The following is an 18,035-nucleotide window of genomic DNA, read 5'->3' on the forward strand; positions in this document are numbered from 1 at the left end:
CATGATAAGCCTCTCCTTGATGTTTTCTGTAGCTGTGCTAGGTAGAGGCTTTGTAATGGAGTTATCCCTTCCTCCCAAAATAAACCCTACATTTTATGTGATTCTTTGTTCTTTGGGAGGATTATATTTATTTCTTTTTCTGCTAGGAATGTATTAGCTTTGTCTTCCTTTAAAACCAAAAAATATCCTTTATCCAACCTTTCTTCTCTGTTTTGAGAAGAAGGATAAATAAGTTCATAGTTTGCTCATACATCAAAGTCCTATCAGTATATTTCCTATACGCTTGAAAATTATGGCACATTTTTCACATTTTCACATGAAGAATGTATCCAAAAATGCTATTATGGAGTTTAAGTCATGTGCTGTTTTTTCTTGTTATGTATTGCATATGGAAGAGTAAACACTATAAAGGGGAAAACATAAAAGCAAATGTTTGCTTACATCCTCTCAACCATGAACCTGACCGCAAGTTGTCTATATCTGAATCATAGAAAGGATTATGAAAACTCACCCAGTTCTTCTCACACAGAATCTTGCAAATGCAACTGCTTCATAGCAACATAAAAACTGCTTTTTATTTGACTAAATATCACTGAGATAATTGGGTAGCTTTTAAATCATGTCATTTATTTTTATTAAAAACATTTTTTTTAAGTTTATTTTGAGGGAGAGAGAGAGGCAGAGGGGACAGAAAGAGAGGGAGGGGGGGCGCCTGGGTGGCGCAGTCGGTTAAGCGTCCGACTTCAGCCAGGTCACGATCTCGCGGTCCGTGAGTTCGAGCCCCGCGTCAGGCTCTGGGCTGATGGCTCAGAGCCTGGAGCCTGTTTCCGATTCTGTGTCTCCCTCTCTCTCTGCCCCTCCCCCGTTCATGCTCTGTCTCTCTCTGTCCCCAAAATAAATAAACGTTGAAAAAAAAAATTAAAAAAAAAAAAAGAAAGAGAGGGAGGGGAGGGAGAGAGAGAGAGAGAGAGAGAGAGAGAGAGAGAGAGAGAGAGAGAATCCCAAGCAGGCTCCACACTGTCAGCACAGAGCCAGATGTGGGGCTCAGACTCATGAACTGTGAGACCATGACCTGAGCCAAAATCAAGAGTTGGTCACTTAACTGACTGAGCCACCCAGGCACCCCTATTTTTAACTAAACTTATAAGCCTTCATGACGGAGCAAACTCTATTCAGGAGCCTGAGCTTGCTGACCTTTCTCCTTAGCTCCAACCTCTAAACTTTTGATTACCACTCCCCTATTTATTTTTTTTTAATGTTTATTCATTTTTGAGAGAGAGAGAGAGTGTGTGAGGAGGGGAGGGGCAGAGAGAGAGGGAGACACAGGATCTGAAGCAGGCCCCAGGCTCTGAGCTGTCAGCACAGACCCCGACTTGGGGCTTGAACTCACACAATGTGAGATCATGACCTGAGCCGAAGTTGGATGCTTAACCGACTGAGCCACCCAGGCGCCCCTACCACTCCCCTATTTAAAGAAATCATATACTACCATACTTCTTATAGTAAGGATGTAAAACTAAAACCACACAAGTACAGATCTCCAGCTCCGGATTACACATTTAAATTCTAAGAGGAGTGGAGAAGGTGGTGTCCTTGACCTTTTAAAGGACCATTTCTGGGTGCTTCTTCAATATGATTGGTCTTGATGTATCATGTCCTTTACCCACTACTTACTTTTTTCCCCACATTGTTTTAATTTCCTTTCCTTCCATGTAAGCATCACATCGTTATATTGTATCCTTCATATAGTGGCTTCTGTTTTCTTTTTCCCACAAATCTTTTTGGTCCAAACCTAGTTTTCCTTTTCTCTACTGATAATCCATCCAACATTTTCTTTCCATAGAGCTATCCTTTCACACATCACGTTAGTATAGTTTCCAGGTACCAACATTCATACTCCAAGCACCTCCAACTGGAAAATCCACATTATCTTTTAAAAATATTAGTCTGGGAGCTCCTGGGTGGCTCAGTCAGTTAAGCATCTGACTTCAGCTGGGTCATGACCTCAGGAGTTGTGAGTTTGAGCCCTACGTTGAGCTCTCTGCTGTCAGCTTGGATCTTCTGTCTCCCTCTCTCTGTCCCTCCTCTCCTCTCTCTCTCTCTCTCTCTCTCTCTCAAAAATAAAAATAAAAAATAAAAATAAAAAACATTTAAAACTATTAGTCTGTGTGGGGTAACCTTTGACCCCATGCCTATGTTTTCTTATTCTATTTAAGTAATGTCACTCTTTATTTTTGCCTTCAAATTCTTTGTTTATTTTTAATTTTTTCTTTCAATTTAACACTTACTTGATGACAATCCTCTTGCCAGAAGTGAGATTCGGTCATTTCACTACAAATCAAGCTTTACTTGTAATTAAAATTGCATTTTAATTATACCAAGTTGTTTTCAGCTAATCCATTTAATGAAGAGATTGAATTCAAATCAGCACAGTCAAGTTGTGGCTTATTATATGATTGGATTTAGAATGTATAATATTGAAAATCAACTGTCATTTTCTAAAATGTTTTTAACAAAAATTATTTCATTTATCTTCTACATCTACTCACATGCTGTTGGCATTACTATCTCTATGGATAAAGAGAATCACAGGTATTTTGTTGTTTTTTTTTTTTTTTTTAATGAAGAGTGTTTTTTTTTTTAATTTTTTTTCAACGTTTATTTATTTTTGGGACAGAGAGACAGAGCATGAACGGGGGAGGGGCAGAGAGAGAGGGAGACACAGAATCTGAAACAGTCTCCAGGCTCTGAGCCATCAGCCCAGAGCCTGACGCGGGGCTCGAACTCCCGGACCGCGAGATCGTGACCTGGCTGAAGTCGGACGCTTAACCGACTGCGCCACCCAGGCGCCCCTGGGTTTTTTTTTTTTTTTTTTTTTAATTTATTTATTTTGAGAGAGAGAATGACAGAGCATGAGTGGGGTAGGGGCAGAGAGAGAGGGAGAGAGAATTCCAAACAGGATTTGTGATGACACAACACAAAGCCCGACGTGGAGCTTGAACTCATGAACGATGAGATGAGATCAAGAGTCGGATGTTCAACCGACCGAGCCACGCGGGTGCCCCGAGAATCAGAGTTTTAAAAGTGGTCTGCATGTTGGCACATGGCAAATGCACCGAAGAACTGCTACCCATATCCACTCTTCTGATTTCTCACCTTGAATTTTTCTATGTTACATCAGGCTACCATTTGACTAAATTCTTGTAGATGCATTTTAATTCCAGGCAAATATGAACAATAATTAACGACCTGGGTATAAACATTTCTGTCATTTAAAAAGAACTCAACACATACTTTGTATTTTCCAGTTTTCAATATTCTCGTCTATACTAGCTAATTTTTCTTATGTTTATTGATATTATTTATGTTTCTGAAGCTTTCTGATCTTGTGTTTCCATTAACTTGTGGCTCTGTGCAACAGTAGACTTCTCTAGCCCCCCTCAACATCCATCTGTGTTCATGTTCACAAGACTAATCTGAAGGTAGTCGAAATGACTGCATCTTTTATATGCAGGTCATGTTAGGGCATTGCCTGTGGGCTAGAAGAGGAGCCTTTCAGATATATCCTAAGTGGATCACACTAATCATTTTTGGCCCCATAGACACTACGTATACATGCTCTGCAAAACTTCCTACATTTGGTCCTTCACAGAATTCTTCCAAACACACTGACATGTGACAGGTCCATTTCATCCTCCAACGTGATGATTTTAATAATTTGTCCCAATAATGTTTCTCTAACAGTTAATGACCTCTCTGAAGAATAACTTAGCTTTGCCACATATAAATCTAACTAAAAATAATCTACCTCGTTGTTTGGTGACTTAGTCATTTGAAAATATTTTTGCCAGTTCCCTACCAATACGGTGTTTTTTTTGTATGTTAAAACTGAAAGATCACCCTTTGGTCACTATTTTCTCCGTGATATTGCCAGACACTCAGATAATGATGGGCTTCATTTTTATAGAAATAGCTTTCACAAGATTTTTCTATTTAATGCCAGGTTGAATAACATACAGTCAAAATATACCACGTATCACAGTATTTGCTATATCCATTCAATTAAACATCTAAGAAAATTTACTGATGAACAGATAATACAGACTTCTTCATAATATTAATCTTAATTATTAAAACTGTGTCCTAATTTTCCCTTAATGTCTCTCAATAATTCTTTATGAGTCTATTGCTTTTCATCAAAAAAATTCTTAAAACTATTTTTTTTTCCAGTTTAAACATATATATTTAATTTGAAGTAAGAATACTTCCTTTTTTTGCATTTGAGCCACCATCTTCAAGGTTTAAGAGTGGGTTCCTTTTGGAAACTTGGCACATAATTTTTTCATGGTTTTTATAAGCCTACATCAGATCTCTGGTCAGTATTGTCACTGCAGACCAGTGTACTGTTTTTCTTAAAAACCCACTCTACTGTTTTGGTTACTTTTAGACTGTGTTCCCAACTTTTTACAGTTCTCTTCTCCTTAGAATCTTCATCTGCCCTTACTTGCATTTGCCCATGTGGATGAGATAGAATCACATCCAGAGCAACTTCCTGAACATAATTTTTATGTTCCTGTTCATGTGACAAGAAGTGTTAACAGACACTTCAGAAATAAATACATAAGTCTTCTAGGATTTGTTTTGTTTCATATTTTTTTGTTTGTTTTTGGTAGGGAAGAAAAGCTTATTCAAATATCCAAGGGCAAAGAGGGAAATATGACAGAAGGAGGCAGAGCTGTTTCATGGAATGTGAAGACAGAAGGGACAGTGTGCCCCACCTACTTTGGATTGCCCACTGGAAAGGCAGGGGTAGAGGTCCCCATGTTCATCACTTGGTGTTCCCCTGCATAAAATGGCCACACATGAAGGCTCTATATCACTTCCAGACTGTGTTGTGTTTCCACCTCAAATTTCCAAGAGAGAAGAATGGCCCAAATGAGATAAGATCATTGTATCTGGTAGTGGTGGCCAACTGTCTTGATTTAAGATATTAACTGATACTGAGGACAATGAGGCTAAGCTCCCCTCACAATATTCTCAAGAAGATTTAACAAATGTATGTCAACTTCTTTAATTTGTCTATTTTTAATATCTTTCAGGTAAAATGTACAGATGCACTGAAGACTACATTCCCAGGTATGTAGAAAATAAGTTCCATATTATGATTCCCAACTAATAAGGAGAAGTAATAAATGTTATATTGCTTTTAGGTTTGGCTTGGGGTTGTCACATTTGGGTAAAAATAAAATGAAAAGTGAGTTTTAATTATTTTTACTCCTATCTGAAGATGAAGAACTATACTGTTATTATTTTCCCTAGTTACTCATCCTGAGTCAATAACAGAGCTGGTTAAGGGACAAAGTGAGATTCTAACCTGGTATCTACAGAATTCTTGTCAATTTCAAAAGGCTGTATCCTAGATTATGATTCAAATCAGATTGTAAGAATTCAGTCTGATTATATATAGAATTGTGTGGCCCTTAAGAAACCAGGGTGGAAAAGGAATCTAGCAATACCTAATAAAATTTAAGATATACAGGGGTGCCTGGGTGGTTCAGTTTAAGCATCCCACTTTGGCTCAGGTCATGATCTCATGGTCCATGAGTTTGAGCCCTGCATCAGACTCTGGGCTGACAGCTCAGATTCTTTGCGTCCTTCTCTCTGCCCCTCACCCGCTCACACTCTGTCTCTTTCCCTCAAAAATGAATAAATGTTGTAAAAAATTAAAAAAAGATACACATACATACACAAATACATGAAGATGCTTCGTGGTGTGCTCCTTTTAAAATTAATGTCAATCAATAGGGAACTGTGATAAATCAACCCTAAAATTATATATGGTTATAGATATAACTTATTCTCTTTAACACCTGTTGAATTAGTTGCAGGGAAATTTGTATGATTTTTCCTTATAAAAAAAGGTTTATGGTATAAACAATAGTAAAGAATTTTCATTTTCTTGCACAGTATATTCTGGCCCAACTGTGTTATTAGATTGGAAATTTCTCCTTTAGGTTAAAAAAAAAACATCTAAATATAGAGAATTTCCTAGAGGACTCTTCAAGACCTTTCTGAAATAGTAGACTGAAAGGCAGAAAGGTCTTTCACAAACACAGAGCTTTCTCACTGGGTAGGATAAGATTATAAGCTTTTTGTTAGCCTTTAAAAAGACCTTTTTAAAATTTTTCTCCATGTGGAAATATCTCTGGCAGATTCAGGATCTAAGCTGCAGGCAGATTCACACAAAGAAGAAAATCTTTATTTTTACAGTTTAACATTGGTTCTATAACATGAGATAATTTTCAATTCATTATCTCATATCAAGATTGATTTGCTGATTTGGTTACAACAAACAACATGACAAAGAAAATCCTATATAACCATGTAGAAGTTAATCTCTTAGAAGATTTATATGATAATTATCATTTGAGAGGTAATTAAGATGCAATGTGATAGAACATCTAGCGATTTGATCATTCTGCTAAAGACTGGGTAGGTACTCTTGGATCAGGACGCTAAGAGTCAGAAGGGAAAATTGGTAAAATACCCATCTCAAAGTAAGTAGGCCCTTACCTATAGGGCAAATGTGAAAAAGAGGCTGGTTCTTTTATAACACTTACTCATTCATACATTGAACAAATATTGGTTCAACAAATAGGAATTGTGGTAGACAAGAGATGCACAGATGCAAAGATGTAGATCCTTCCCTCTTGGATTTAATCTGTTATCTATTGTAACAAGTCTCAATTTAAGCATAATTTGAATATGTGATGCAGATTTTATCTATGAAAAGCGGGTGGCATGTTAATTCACAAGTTTATGTCTGTACTTCACAGCTTGTCTATTTCTGATTATGTAGTCTGGGAGCCAAAATCACCACTGTAGGAAGGGCATGGAGGCTCCAGGAAAAACAAAATATGTGAAATTATCTCTAGCCATTAAAACTTCAGCATGAAAACAGCAAGTGGAAATAAAAGCTATCTTTCTTAGGTAGAAGTGAAATTAGTGACGCCTCCTCAGTTCTTAGACGGTTTGAGGCTAGGGCTCCCCCACTGCACCCTCTTTCCACCCCTACCCAACAGTGGTTTGGGTGGGAAGCCATGCTAGAAGGGAAAGAACTTTGCTTCTCTGATCTTGTCTTCCTGCTTCCCCAAATCCCTGCCCTTCCTGCACTAGTAGGTCAAAAATGTGATCACTTTAAAGACAATGTAGCATCTATATTTAACAGAAAATCATATACACACATCCTGGCATTTACCTCTGGTCCACTTTATTTTTCCTTTAAAATAGAATTCTACACAATTCTGGTCTTTTGATCTGTGTTAGAAGTATTATACAGTGGGTATATCATGGATTTGAGATCCAGACAATTCTGGATTTTAATCAAACTCTTGTAATTACTAGGCTTGTAGTCTTAGGAAAATGAGCATTGGTGAACTTCAGCTGTATCATCTGAAAAATACAGATTATAATATAATGCTTTCCATACAAAGCAGAGTTGATTTAAAAACAAAGGTACTGCTTTATCAGATGAAAATTAAGGTCTAAGAAAATTCCTGCCCGCTTACGGTATATTTACCCTCTAATTTCAGAAATCAGTTCAGGTTTATGACTACTTTAAACACATCATGACTCCTTAGTTTCAGAGTCTGTTGCAAAAAACTTAGGACAGATTCTCAGCAGCTTTTTGCACGGTCTGCTTCTGGGTGACACTGAAACATGATTTTATGACAAAACAGGTCTCATCTCAGCCATTCTTCCATCTTAAGATGACTTCTTGGATTTCTGGGGCTCCGCAGGCTCCATTCGCTTCCCCTCTTTACTAAATACACTAACCTAGTGCCCGGGACCAGACTTCTGGTTTTAACTGTCCTCATCCCTTCTCAAGAGGGAGGATCCTTGTGACAAGAGAACTTCTGAGTAGCCTTCCCAGACATCAAAGTGGATAGGGAGTTGAGGCCCTCACTGTGATCACTGCCACACTTGTAACCAAAATAGCTCCACATTTTCCAGCCTTCTGTTTATTAGTTTTAATGTACAAATAACTGTAAGCCATGCTCTAACCCTTCTTAAGAATTTCTTCCTAAGAATTCTTGAGGGGCGCCTGGGTGGCTCAGTCCATTAAGCACCCAACTCTTGGTTTCAGCTCGGTTCCTGATCTCACAATTTCGTGAGTTTGAGCCCCACATTGGGCTCTGCACTGACAGCAGGAAGACTGCTTGGGATTCTCTCTCTCCCTCTCTCTTTGCCCCTCCCCTACTCATGCGGTCTCTATCTCTCTTTCCAAAGAAATAAATAAACTTAATAAAAAAAAATCCTTGAGAAGTACAGATAGGTTTCAAAAGTCTTATTCTTTATTAATTTTTTAAATATTTTTATTTACTTTTGAGAGAGAGAGAGAGAGAGAGAGAGAGTGTGACCAGGTGAGGGGCAGAGAGAGAGAGAGAGACACAGAATCTGATGCAGGCTCCAGGCTCTGAACTGTCAGCACAGAGCCCGACGTGGGGCTCTAACTCACAAGCCGTGAGATCATGACCTGAGCTGAAGTCGGACGCTCAACCAACTGAGCCACCCAGCGCCCCCCCCAAAATCAAATCTTATTCTTGATTGTCCTTTTGTCACACTTAGCTCTGTGTCACTGCTCTAGGTGTCTTTCCCCATATCTTTAGAATTCTTCATGCCGGCAGATCTTTCTATTGTCCATTCCCCAAAAACGTGGTGAAAGATCCTTCTTTTCAAGTGCTCCAAAGCACTGGCAATATAAGTGCTGTATCTTTAATAGGCTACAAAGAATGGATATTTTAGAAGAAAATTGGAACACTGAGCAAGAGAATAAAAATTTAGTATTAGATATCACTGCTCTGAGAATCCATTGACCATCCCCTTCACAGGGAATACCACTGGATTCAGTTCTTAGTCTCTAACTGTACAAAGCCACTGCTAAGGTTTATACTCTTCCCCAGGACCAGGGGTCTATGCTTGGTCCTCTCACCCCAAGTTCAAGACAGCTACAGCCATGGCACAGTCCCTGGCAAAGAAAGTAAAAATTCAGTAAGCATGTACTCAGGACCCATCCCTTCAGCAACTTTCCCTTTTTCCTCCTGTATCATTGCTTCTTCTTTTTGTATTATTCCCTTCAATATATAAAGAGTATTGTCTCCTTCAAAAAAATTAAAAAAAAGGAAAGAAAAGAAAACAAGAAAAGCTTCCTTGATACTAGATACTAGATACTTGATACTAGATTGCTACATCCTCATTGCTCTGCACCTTTTACGGCAAAACATGAAAGTTCCATCTATGTTCTGTCTGCATTTTCTGGCTTCTCCTCCTCTTCTCTTCTTTCCTGAACCTACTCTATTCAATTTTCTGCCCTCAGTAATCTACCAACTCAGCTCTGGTCAAGGTCACCAGTGAAATCCACATGGCCAAATGTTAGTGTCATTGTATGCAGTCCATCTGTAGCATTTGATACATCGATGCTCTCTACTTCTTGAGACACTTACTTCTCTAGGCTCTGGGTGCCCCCCCCCACCTCCATCTTTGATTTTCCTTCTTACCAGCGGCTCCTTCTCCTCTGCTGATTCCTGAACCTTTGACATCAGAGTGTTCAGGGCTAATCTCATGAAACTCTTCTCTATCTATACTCATTCCATAAAGTAGTTGTATCTCTTCTTATGGCTTTAAAAAACGTTACACACTAATGGAGCCTAACATATATATCTGACAATTTGAAGAAATGCCTACTAAGCAAATCAAGGTAACACTTAGCAAAATTCCTCATAGACCCCTAAGCTTGCTCTTTTTGCAACCTCACAACTTTCTGGCCCCTTAAAATAGCTTTATTTAGTTTTATAGAAATATCTTCCATTTTTATTTGGATGTTGGAACCCTACATTCATATCATAGAATTTCAGAGCTGAAAAGAAAAATAGTGATTAAATAGTTTAATAAACTTGTTTTATAAATAAGGAAATTGAAACTTAGAGAATTTATGTCCAAAGTCACTCAGATGGAAATACTGATTTTTTTAAAAACTGAATTTACTTATTTAATCTACTTAGATAATAAAGTATTCAACCACTTTTCTAAAAGGACTTCTTCACAATAAAATAATGATGAAATTAAAACTTTAAAAATAGGGAATACAGAAAATATATGCTAAAGTAGAAATTTGGCCCCCAGTAAAAGATATCATTAACATTATTTTAGACGTTGGAGTGTCAGTAAATGTGCTTATTGGTCAGAGGACCATTTCAGACATGTTCAGAACAATGGACTAGCCTCTAGGATATGACTTTATTTATTAATCTATTTTTAATAGTAGTTGATCTTCTACATAAAACACTGCCAAATATTTGTGCTTAGAGTTTATTAGATATTTTCAATATGCTGGAGCTATTTGGCATTGCCAAGTAAAAATATATTTTTTAATTTGTTGGTTAGGCAACTGTTCCTCTGTAATCGTTTATTTCGGATGATTAATCATTTGAGACCTGCCTGTAGACATAGGGCACTGCATTATAAATCACATCTTATTTTCATTCATAGGGAATGAAATGATATTCATTTTTTGGACATGATTTATCATTTGCAGGTTGTATCTGCTATCTATGTAAGCTAGGAAAATGGATGGATTGTCTTATTAAAAATTCTTCACCTTTTGCTATTATATTCTCTGCATAGCCAGAGAAAAACTATGAACAGGGACTACTCCATATCCCAGTATTAAGCTGTATTGAATTACTGATGGAAAGAAAGGTTACAGATGAGTTCCTTTGTTATCAGATAAGAGAAAAACATGCCAGCATCTGGACTTTTCAAACCATTTCATACAGGTATCATTTGATTTTTTTTTAGGACACCAACTTACTATTTACATATACTGTACCTTCTTTCAGAAGCATAGGGAGTAATATAGGTGTTATGCCTTGAGATCAGTTATGTGTTCTTTTTTTCTTTTCATGCAGTTCCCTCCAGCTCATGATGATATGTAATCTCAAAGTTAAAGCAGTTGCTACTGTTTTATGAAATGCCACTCTCACTGCCTGATATGTTCCTCTGTTGCCAGCCTGCCATTGTGAAAGGTGGTCACCAGGGCCATTGTCACTGTCTGGTGACAATGGTAAGATGTCTACTCTAATCCTAAAAGGATTAGTCAGATGAAGCTGTAAGGAAATTTAATCAAACATCAAGAGCAAATAATATTTAGGGCTTTTGGACCAGACTTGCATTACAATCCTAGCACTGCGAGTTACTATCCTTGTCTTTGGCCACTTTAACTCTAGGAGTTGCAAATTCCTTGTATGCACAGTGGGGATTTAAAAAGAAAAAGCATCTCAGAATTGTTCTGAGGGTTGAATGAGCACTGGCATAAAGAAAAGCTTTCAGAATTGGTACTTATTGCTGGCATTACACATAAGGCTAGGGAAAAGAATGTTAATCTAGCTGATTCTCAGACTTCCCGTCTGTAAAGTGGGAAATAATATTTCTGCAGAATTTCCCTAGAACTTTGGTATAATGTATTTAAACATTTAGCACAACATCTGGATAGAATAGGTGAATCAATCATTTTGCTACACCTTCCAACCTGACTCTACACTATTTCTTCGGCCTTTTATTTCCTAAGCATCACTGTCAATTAGTATTTAGTAAACACAGTTTCAGCAGATGATTCAGAGTAATAGTCTGGGGACGTAAACAGGCAGTACAATGTATAATTAAGACCATGGATAACCTAGGTTCTAGTCACAGCTCTGACACTGACTAGTCTTCTCACCTTCACATTATAGGACTTCTTTGTGCCTCAAGTTCCTTATCTATTAAATGGGAATGCTATAGTGCCTATCTGGTCAGATTGTTTTGAGCATGGAATAAATGAATAAATGAACTTGCAGTTCCAGTAACATCTGACAACCATTAAATGCTAAATAAGTATTTGCTGTTATTATCTGAACAGTCCAAACAAACCCTGTTCAAATGAACACACACACAGGCACGCAGGCACACATGTGCTCTTGCATCATAAATATATCTACCGTGGTTGGCTGAGGTTAAACAAGAACATATAATCATATATTGAATTTAGCTGAGAAACCAGTTAAGAACTGTGTGTAAAGTGGATTCTAATAAGATAAATTATTTTTCATTATTATAGGGAGGATGAGTATTATATTGAAGACACACCAATTTATGGTAACTTAGATGATGTGGTCCCAGGTAAGTTTTATGTTTCCAGAAATTATATTTATCTACAAATTAATATCCCTCCCCTTACTCCCACAGCATTTTGAGGTGGCTTATTTTTGGTTGCAATCACATTTAAACTTCCCAAATGGCAACCATATATTCAACAATATTTAGCATTTTATTTAGTATATATTTCCAAAGCTACATATTGTAAATTGTGTTGAAATACTCAGTGTAAGTCAACATCCTGTTTTTCTATATTCTCTTTGTTTTACTCTGGAAGAAATGTGAATACAGGAAGACCCTGTTACTATGAATTTTGACACACACAATTCTATGAAATAAAGCTATTTCTAGAACAGAAAATAGCTCAGGGAAACGGTGCTTGGCACTGTCTACAAAAGCAAATCTACGCTGAATAATCTGGAACAATGAACACGTACTCTGGTTTCCTGTATTTTATCTGCTCAGGCTAAGTAGAGAATCTCGTGCTACGTTGAGGGCAAATGGGGAAAGAAAAGAGCTACATCGCCACTGAGTGGGTTATATTTTTTTGTTCTTAGGTAACAAGTACTTTTCAACTCCCAGCTTTCCGTATTCCTTGAAACATCCCAACCACTCCAAAACAAAATGCCACTAAACTCCTTAAAACAGATAACAATGATCTGATCCCAGAGCTCTGATTAGAGTAGCCATAAGGGTAAATGCTAGTATTTAACGACATCCTGGCCCTACAAGTCCTTCACTTAATTCATGATAGGAAAGTTAGGGGTTAACAGAGATTTCCAGGAATGGACTAAACTCTCTGAATCTCTGTGTATCAAAACACCATGCAATTCTCCTAAAGTTAGGGATGTGAGACTATTAAAGGCTTCAAGATATTATTTAATCTTTGTCTTTCCCTTCTTTGTCAAGTGTCTTCTAGTCTCTATACTCTGAGAAATCAAAACTACTTTTTAGGACTATCCTATAATTTGCCCTCCTGTTTCACCTTGCAGAATCGTGGTACCCACCTATAATATCTGAGGTTTCAATTCTTACGTACTCTGGTGGCGCAAAGCCCACCATATCTGCAATTTCTGTATCTAAGGGAACACAGGTGCCACCCCACAGGCTCTGATTTAGTAGGGCCAGAATATGGTTTAGGAATTTGCTAGTTGACAAATCTCCAGGTGATTGTCATGCATGTTTTCCATGGACCATTCTTTGAGAAACATCACTCCTCTGTGTTGCTTTTCAGAAATGGTTGAATGATTATAAGATAACTTGCATTATATTAGTAAATGTATCTTTCTTTCTGTGGGATCAAAGTGGTGAAATCCACATTTCTGTCAGGTGACAGGCCATCCTACAAGTCACTCTTTCTCTCTTTCTTTTCCCTTTCATATAGGCCTATCTGGGGGGAAAGAAAGGGATGGATAATTTATTATGCATGTCCCTACAGGATGAAATGAGCACAGGTCTGCTGGCTGTTGCACAAAAACTCTAAGTACTTAGGACCAGCATTTCATAGTTCCATACCCTCAAAACAGCCTGGCTGAACTGTCACGGATATATGGGACAAAAGTCATAATCTAAACATTATTTTTCAAAAATAGGACACAGATTTCGAAGGGGCACATGCACCCCAACGTTTATAGCAGCACTATCAACAATAGCCAAAGTAAGGAAAGAGCCCAAATGTCCATCAGTGGATGAATGGATAAAGACGTGGTGTATGTATATATACAGTGGAGTATTACTCGGCAATTAAAAAGAATGAAATCTTGCCGTTTGCAACTACGTGGATGGAACTGGAGGGTATTATGCTAAGTGAAATTAGTCAGAGAAAGACAAATATCATATGACTGCACTCATATGAAGACTTTAAGATACAAAACAGATGAGCATAAGGGAAGCAAGAATAATATAAAAACATGGAGAGGGACAAAAACATAAGAGACTCTTAAATATGGAGAACAAACGGGGTTACTAGAGGGGTTGTGGGAGGGGGGATGGGCTAAGGGGCATTAAGGAATCTACTCCTGAAATCATTGTTGCACTAGATGCTAACTAACTTGGATATAAATTAAAAAAATAAAGTAAAGGGGTGCCTGGGTGGCTCAGTTGGTTAAGCGTCCAACTCTTGGTTTCGGCTCAGGTCATGATCTCATGGTTCATGGGTTCAAGCCCCACATCAGGCTCTGTGCTGACAGCATGGAGCCTGCCTGGGATTCTGTCTCCCTCTCTCTCTGCCCCTCCCCTGCTTGCTCTCTCTCTCTCTCTCTCTCTCTCTCTCTCTCAAAAAATAAACATTTTTTTAAAAGTTGAAAAAAATAAATTAAATAAGAATTTAAAAAAACATTAAAAAATAGGACATAGGTTTTAAAATGATTCTGAGTATGGGGTGCCTGGGTGGCTCAGTCCATTAAGCATCCGACTTTGACTCAGGTCATAATTTCACAGCTCCTGAGTTTGAGCCTCGCATCATGCTCAGCACTGACAGTGTAGTGCCTGCTTGAGATTCTCTCTCTCCCTTCCTCTCTGCCCCACCACTCCAAAATAAATAAACTTAAAAAAATAAAAAATAAATAAAATGCCTTTAAGTAAAACTTCTCACTTATGGAAAGAATTGCCAAATTTCAATCATCAGTGCATGTGCACTATACTGTGCCACCACCGTGCACCATTTGCAATCATGGCTAAATAGAACACATGGGATCTCTAACATCTAAATGGTAGTTTAAGTTGAGCCTGTCATGTCCTGCAATGGCATAAATTAATATGATCTAGTCTTTATCCTAAGTGACCTTCTTTTGTCTTATTGGTAATGCTGCAGGGCAAAAGACTTCTCCACATTCTGAAGCATAAAATGGTTTGTGCTTCCTTATTTTTTTGCATCTCCAAAAAATGACAAATCAAATGACTCTTGGGGGTTTCACATTTATAGCTATATGATGTTTGGGTTGTGTATTTTTATTGGCACCAGCATTTTTCATTTTTCCACTGTAAATCATGATCTTTTCAACTCATCAGAACCAATGGATGAAAATTGTTATGAACAAATGAAAGCACGACCTGAGAGATCTGCAAATGAACTGCAAAAAGCCACTGCACCTGCACAGGTGAGCTTTGTTTTCTGTATTATAGATCAAGCTCAGCCTAGATCACAGCACAGCTACATGTTTCAAGAACACAAAAGCAGCACATGCTGATTCACACCTGAAGCAGCCCGAGATTTTACAGGTTGAATCAACGTCAAATTCTGCGACCTGAGCTCTAAAGGGAACCTCAAAGGCAAAGCAAACAGTGCTCAGAACCACACTTGAAAAGTCAGAATTGTATACCATTACAAAGGCAATAGATTGAAAGGAAAAGTGGTTCTCTTCTTAGTCAATGAAGCTTTTTTCTTTCAGATTGAAAAAAAAATTATGTTCATCACAAAGATAAATACAAAAGTTGGCACATATATAATGCTCAAAAGACCTAGATGTCAGGAATTTATGGGGGCAAGGGGAGGAGAGAAGGGGATAGGGAGAGAGAGGCGGGAGGACGGAGGGAGAGAGAAAGAGAGAGGGCTTTACTTAAAAGATAAATGAGCTGGATATAAAAGACCATACTTCTATTTTATAAGGCAAATGAGTATAAATTTTAGTATATTTTCTATGGGCGTGGGCTAATGGCAAGAGATTTTCACATAGCTTGTATAGGGTTAGGCAGGACAAAGTGTAAGCAGGAACATATGGAAACCCAAGAAAAAATGGATAGTTGTTCCCTTTTGTACCACAATCAGTTCAACCTCCTCAGACATAGCACTGACTTCATCAAAAGCCATTCACAATTCTTAGTCTACATGCTGCTGACATGTCATAAATTTCAGTTAAAAGAGTTCTTTTTCCTCCCAGATTTTGTCTCTTCAATTTTGTGCTCTCTTGCTACTCTCTAGAAATTGTCATAGGCCCAGCACTTCCAATGCAGCTATTATGTGTCAGACCTTATTATATGTGCTTTACATGCATTATCTTCTTGGAGTCTTATGAGGGAAGCAGCATTATTTCTTCCATTTGACAGAGGCTTGAGAAGGATGAAAAACATGTTCTAAAGTGCTCAGATACTACATACAAAGAGGATCTAAACTTAGTCCTGTATAACAGAATGTATTCTCCTCCCTAAGATGGGTCATATCTTATAAACCTCCCATTAATACAGAGTTTTTCTCTTTTTCCTTTTATGAATTAGTTAAGAAATCAGAATTCTTGGAGTTTTTAAGAAACCAAGATGTAGTAAGGTTTAAGCAAAATGTGAAATCATCTTCTGATGCAAAACTTGTTACCCGATGCTAAATTAAGGGTAATTTTTTTTTAATAAAAGGTAGGAAGAAGTGCATTTTGGGGTGCCTGGGTGGCTCAATTGGTTAAGCACCTGACTCTTGATTTTGGCTCAGGTCACGATCTCACAGTTGTGAGTTCGAGCCCCAAGTCAGGCACTACGCTGATGGTGCAGAGCCTGCTTGGAATTCTCTCTCTCCTTCTCTCTCTGCCCCTCCCCAGCTCATGCTTTCTGTCTCACTCAAAATAAATAAACTTAAAAAAAAAAAAAACTTCATGTTATAATAGGATCTGCTAAATCCATAATAAAAAGAAAATATCTCAAAGGTTAAAATATAACCACACCATCATAAATGTAGAGATTCAAAGCACCATAACTATAAAAGAACTAAAAATTATTTTTTAAGTGTATTTATTTTGGGGGAGAGAGAATGTGTGTGTGCATGAGCAGGGGAGGGGCAGAGAGAGGGATAGGGAGAATCCCAAACAGGCTACCCTCTGTCAGCATGGAGCCTGATGTGAAACCTGATCCCATTAAATGGGAGATCATGACCTGAGGCAGGATCAAGAGTCAGCTGCTCAACTGACAGAGCCACCCAGGTGCCCCCAAAGAACAGAAAATTCTTAATAAAAGTTGCCATTTAGTACATATGAATTGTGCCACATCTGGCTTTTACTCAAGTGGAAATTGTGGCAAGTTTAAAATGCCTTTAACAGTCTGCTATTTTGTAAATGATATATTTAAAGACAGTTCTAAAGAGGTTAGCCTTTATTCTATTATGCCTTCTCATAAATTTGGTTTCACAAATTAAATATAATTTCTTTATATTTGTTCAATTCTATTTTATTAGAATGATCATTATCATCAAAACCATTACCCAATTTGCTACTACAATACTTACTTTGTTAACTTTGGTCAATTACAAAAGCATAGGAGCCTACAATATTATGCAGAAAGCATTACGGATAAAGCGTCTGTTGGAAAAAGAAACAAGCTCCTCGCCCTTTAAAATGATGTATACAGTTCAGAAGTTGTAATTTTAATACCCAAGTCTACCATTAACTAGGAAGAGATCATCAGGAAACCTAATAGTAAAAAGAGTCCACACAGTTCCCATATCCTAAAACACATTGAGGACCACAGTGTGAGCTTGCTCCTCTTCTCTTCATGTCACAGTTTCCCACTGATGTTGCCTTTCCCTCCTACGTCAGAAGTATCTCCTTTCCAAAGCCAATACCTTATTTATGCTCATGACCATTTCTCCTTTCAAGATCTTGCATCTTCAATTATTTAATTTGTCTCCATTTTCCATTTTTTCTTTAAAGGATCATTACTGTTTACCTACTAATATGCACAAATCACCCCAATATTTAAAAACAAAACAAACCAACAAAATTTGCCATAAACCTGTGTTTCTCCATAATCCCTAAACTGATTCTTACTCTCCTCTGCTGTGTCTATAGATACACATTCTTTTACTCCTGGCTATATAATTCCCACCCATCCACTCATCTGAAACCACACTCTGGAAGTCAAGTGAA

The 18,035-nt window shown here is 37.8% G+C and overlaps 1 protein-coding gene and 1 long non-coding RNA gene across 3 annotated transcripts in view; one reads left to right on the top strand and one right to left on the bottom strand.

The window, feature by feature from the left end:
* The window catches only part of TRAT1 (T cell receptor associated transmembrane adaptor 1), a 39,203-nt gene that overhangs the window by 16,561 nt on the left and 4,607 nt on the right, over positions 1–18,035 (top strand). For both annotated transcript variants that reach the window (XM_045036901.1, XM_006936023.5), the window contains 3 exons: positions 5,100–5,136; positions 12,155–12,216; positions 15,202–15,290. In XM_045036901.1, the coding sequence (XP_044892836.1) occupies positions 5,100–5,136; positions 12,155–12,216; positions 15,202–15,290 (188 nt within the window). The remainder of the gene's footprint in view (positions 1–5,099; positions 5,137–12,154; positions 12,217–15,201; positions 15,291–18,035) is intronic.
* Positions 1–18,035, bottom strand: part of LOC123379946 — a 55,494-nt gene that overhangs the window by 2,581 nt on the left and 34,878 nt on the right. The window lies entirely within an intron of this gene.

The sequence above is a fragment of the Felis catus genome, chromosome C2 (genome assembly GCF_018350175.1).
Source record: "Felis catus isolate Fca126 chromosome C2, F.catus_Fca126_mat1.0, whole genome shotgun sequence".
NCBI lineage: Eukaryota > Metazoa > Chordata > Mammalia > Carnivora > Felidae > Felis > Felis catus.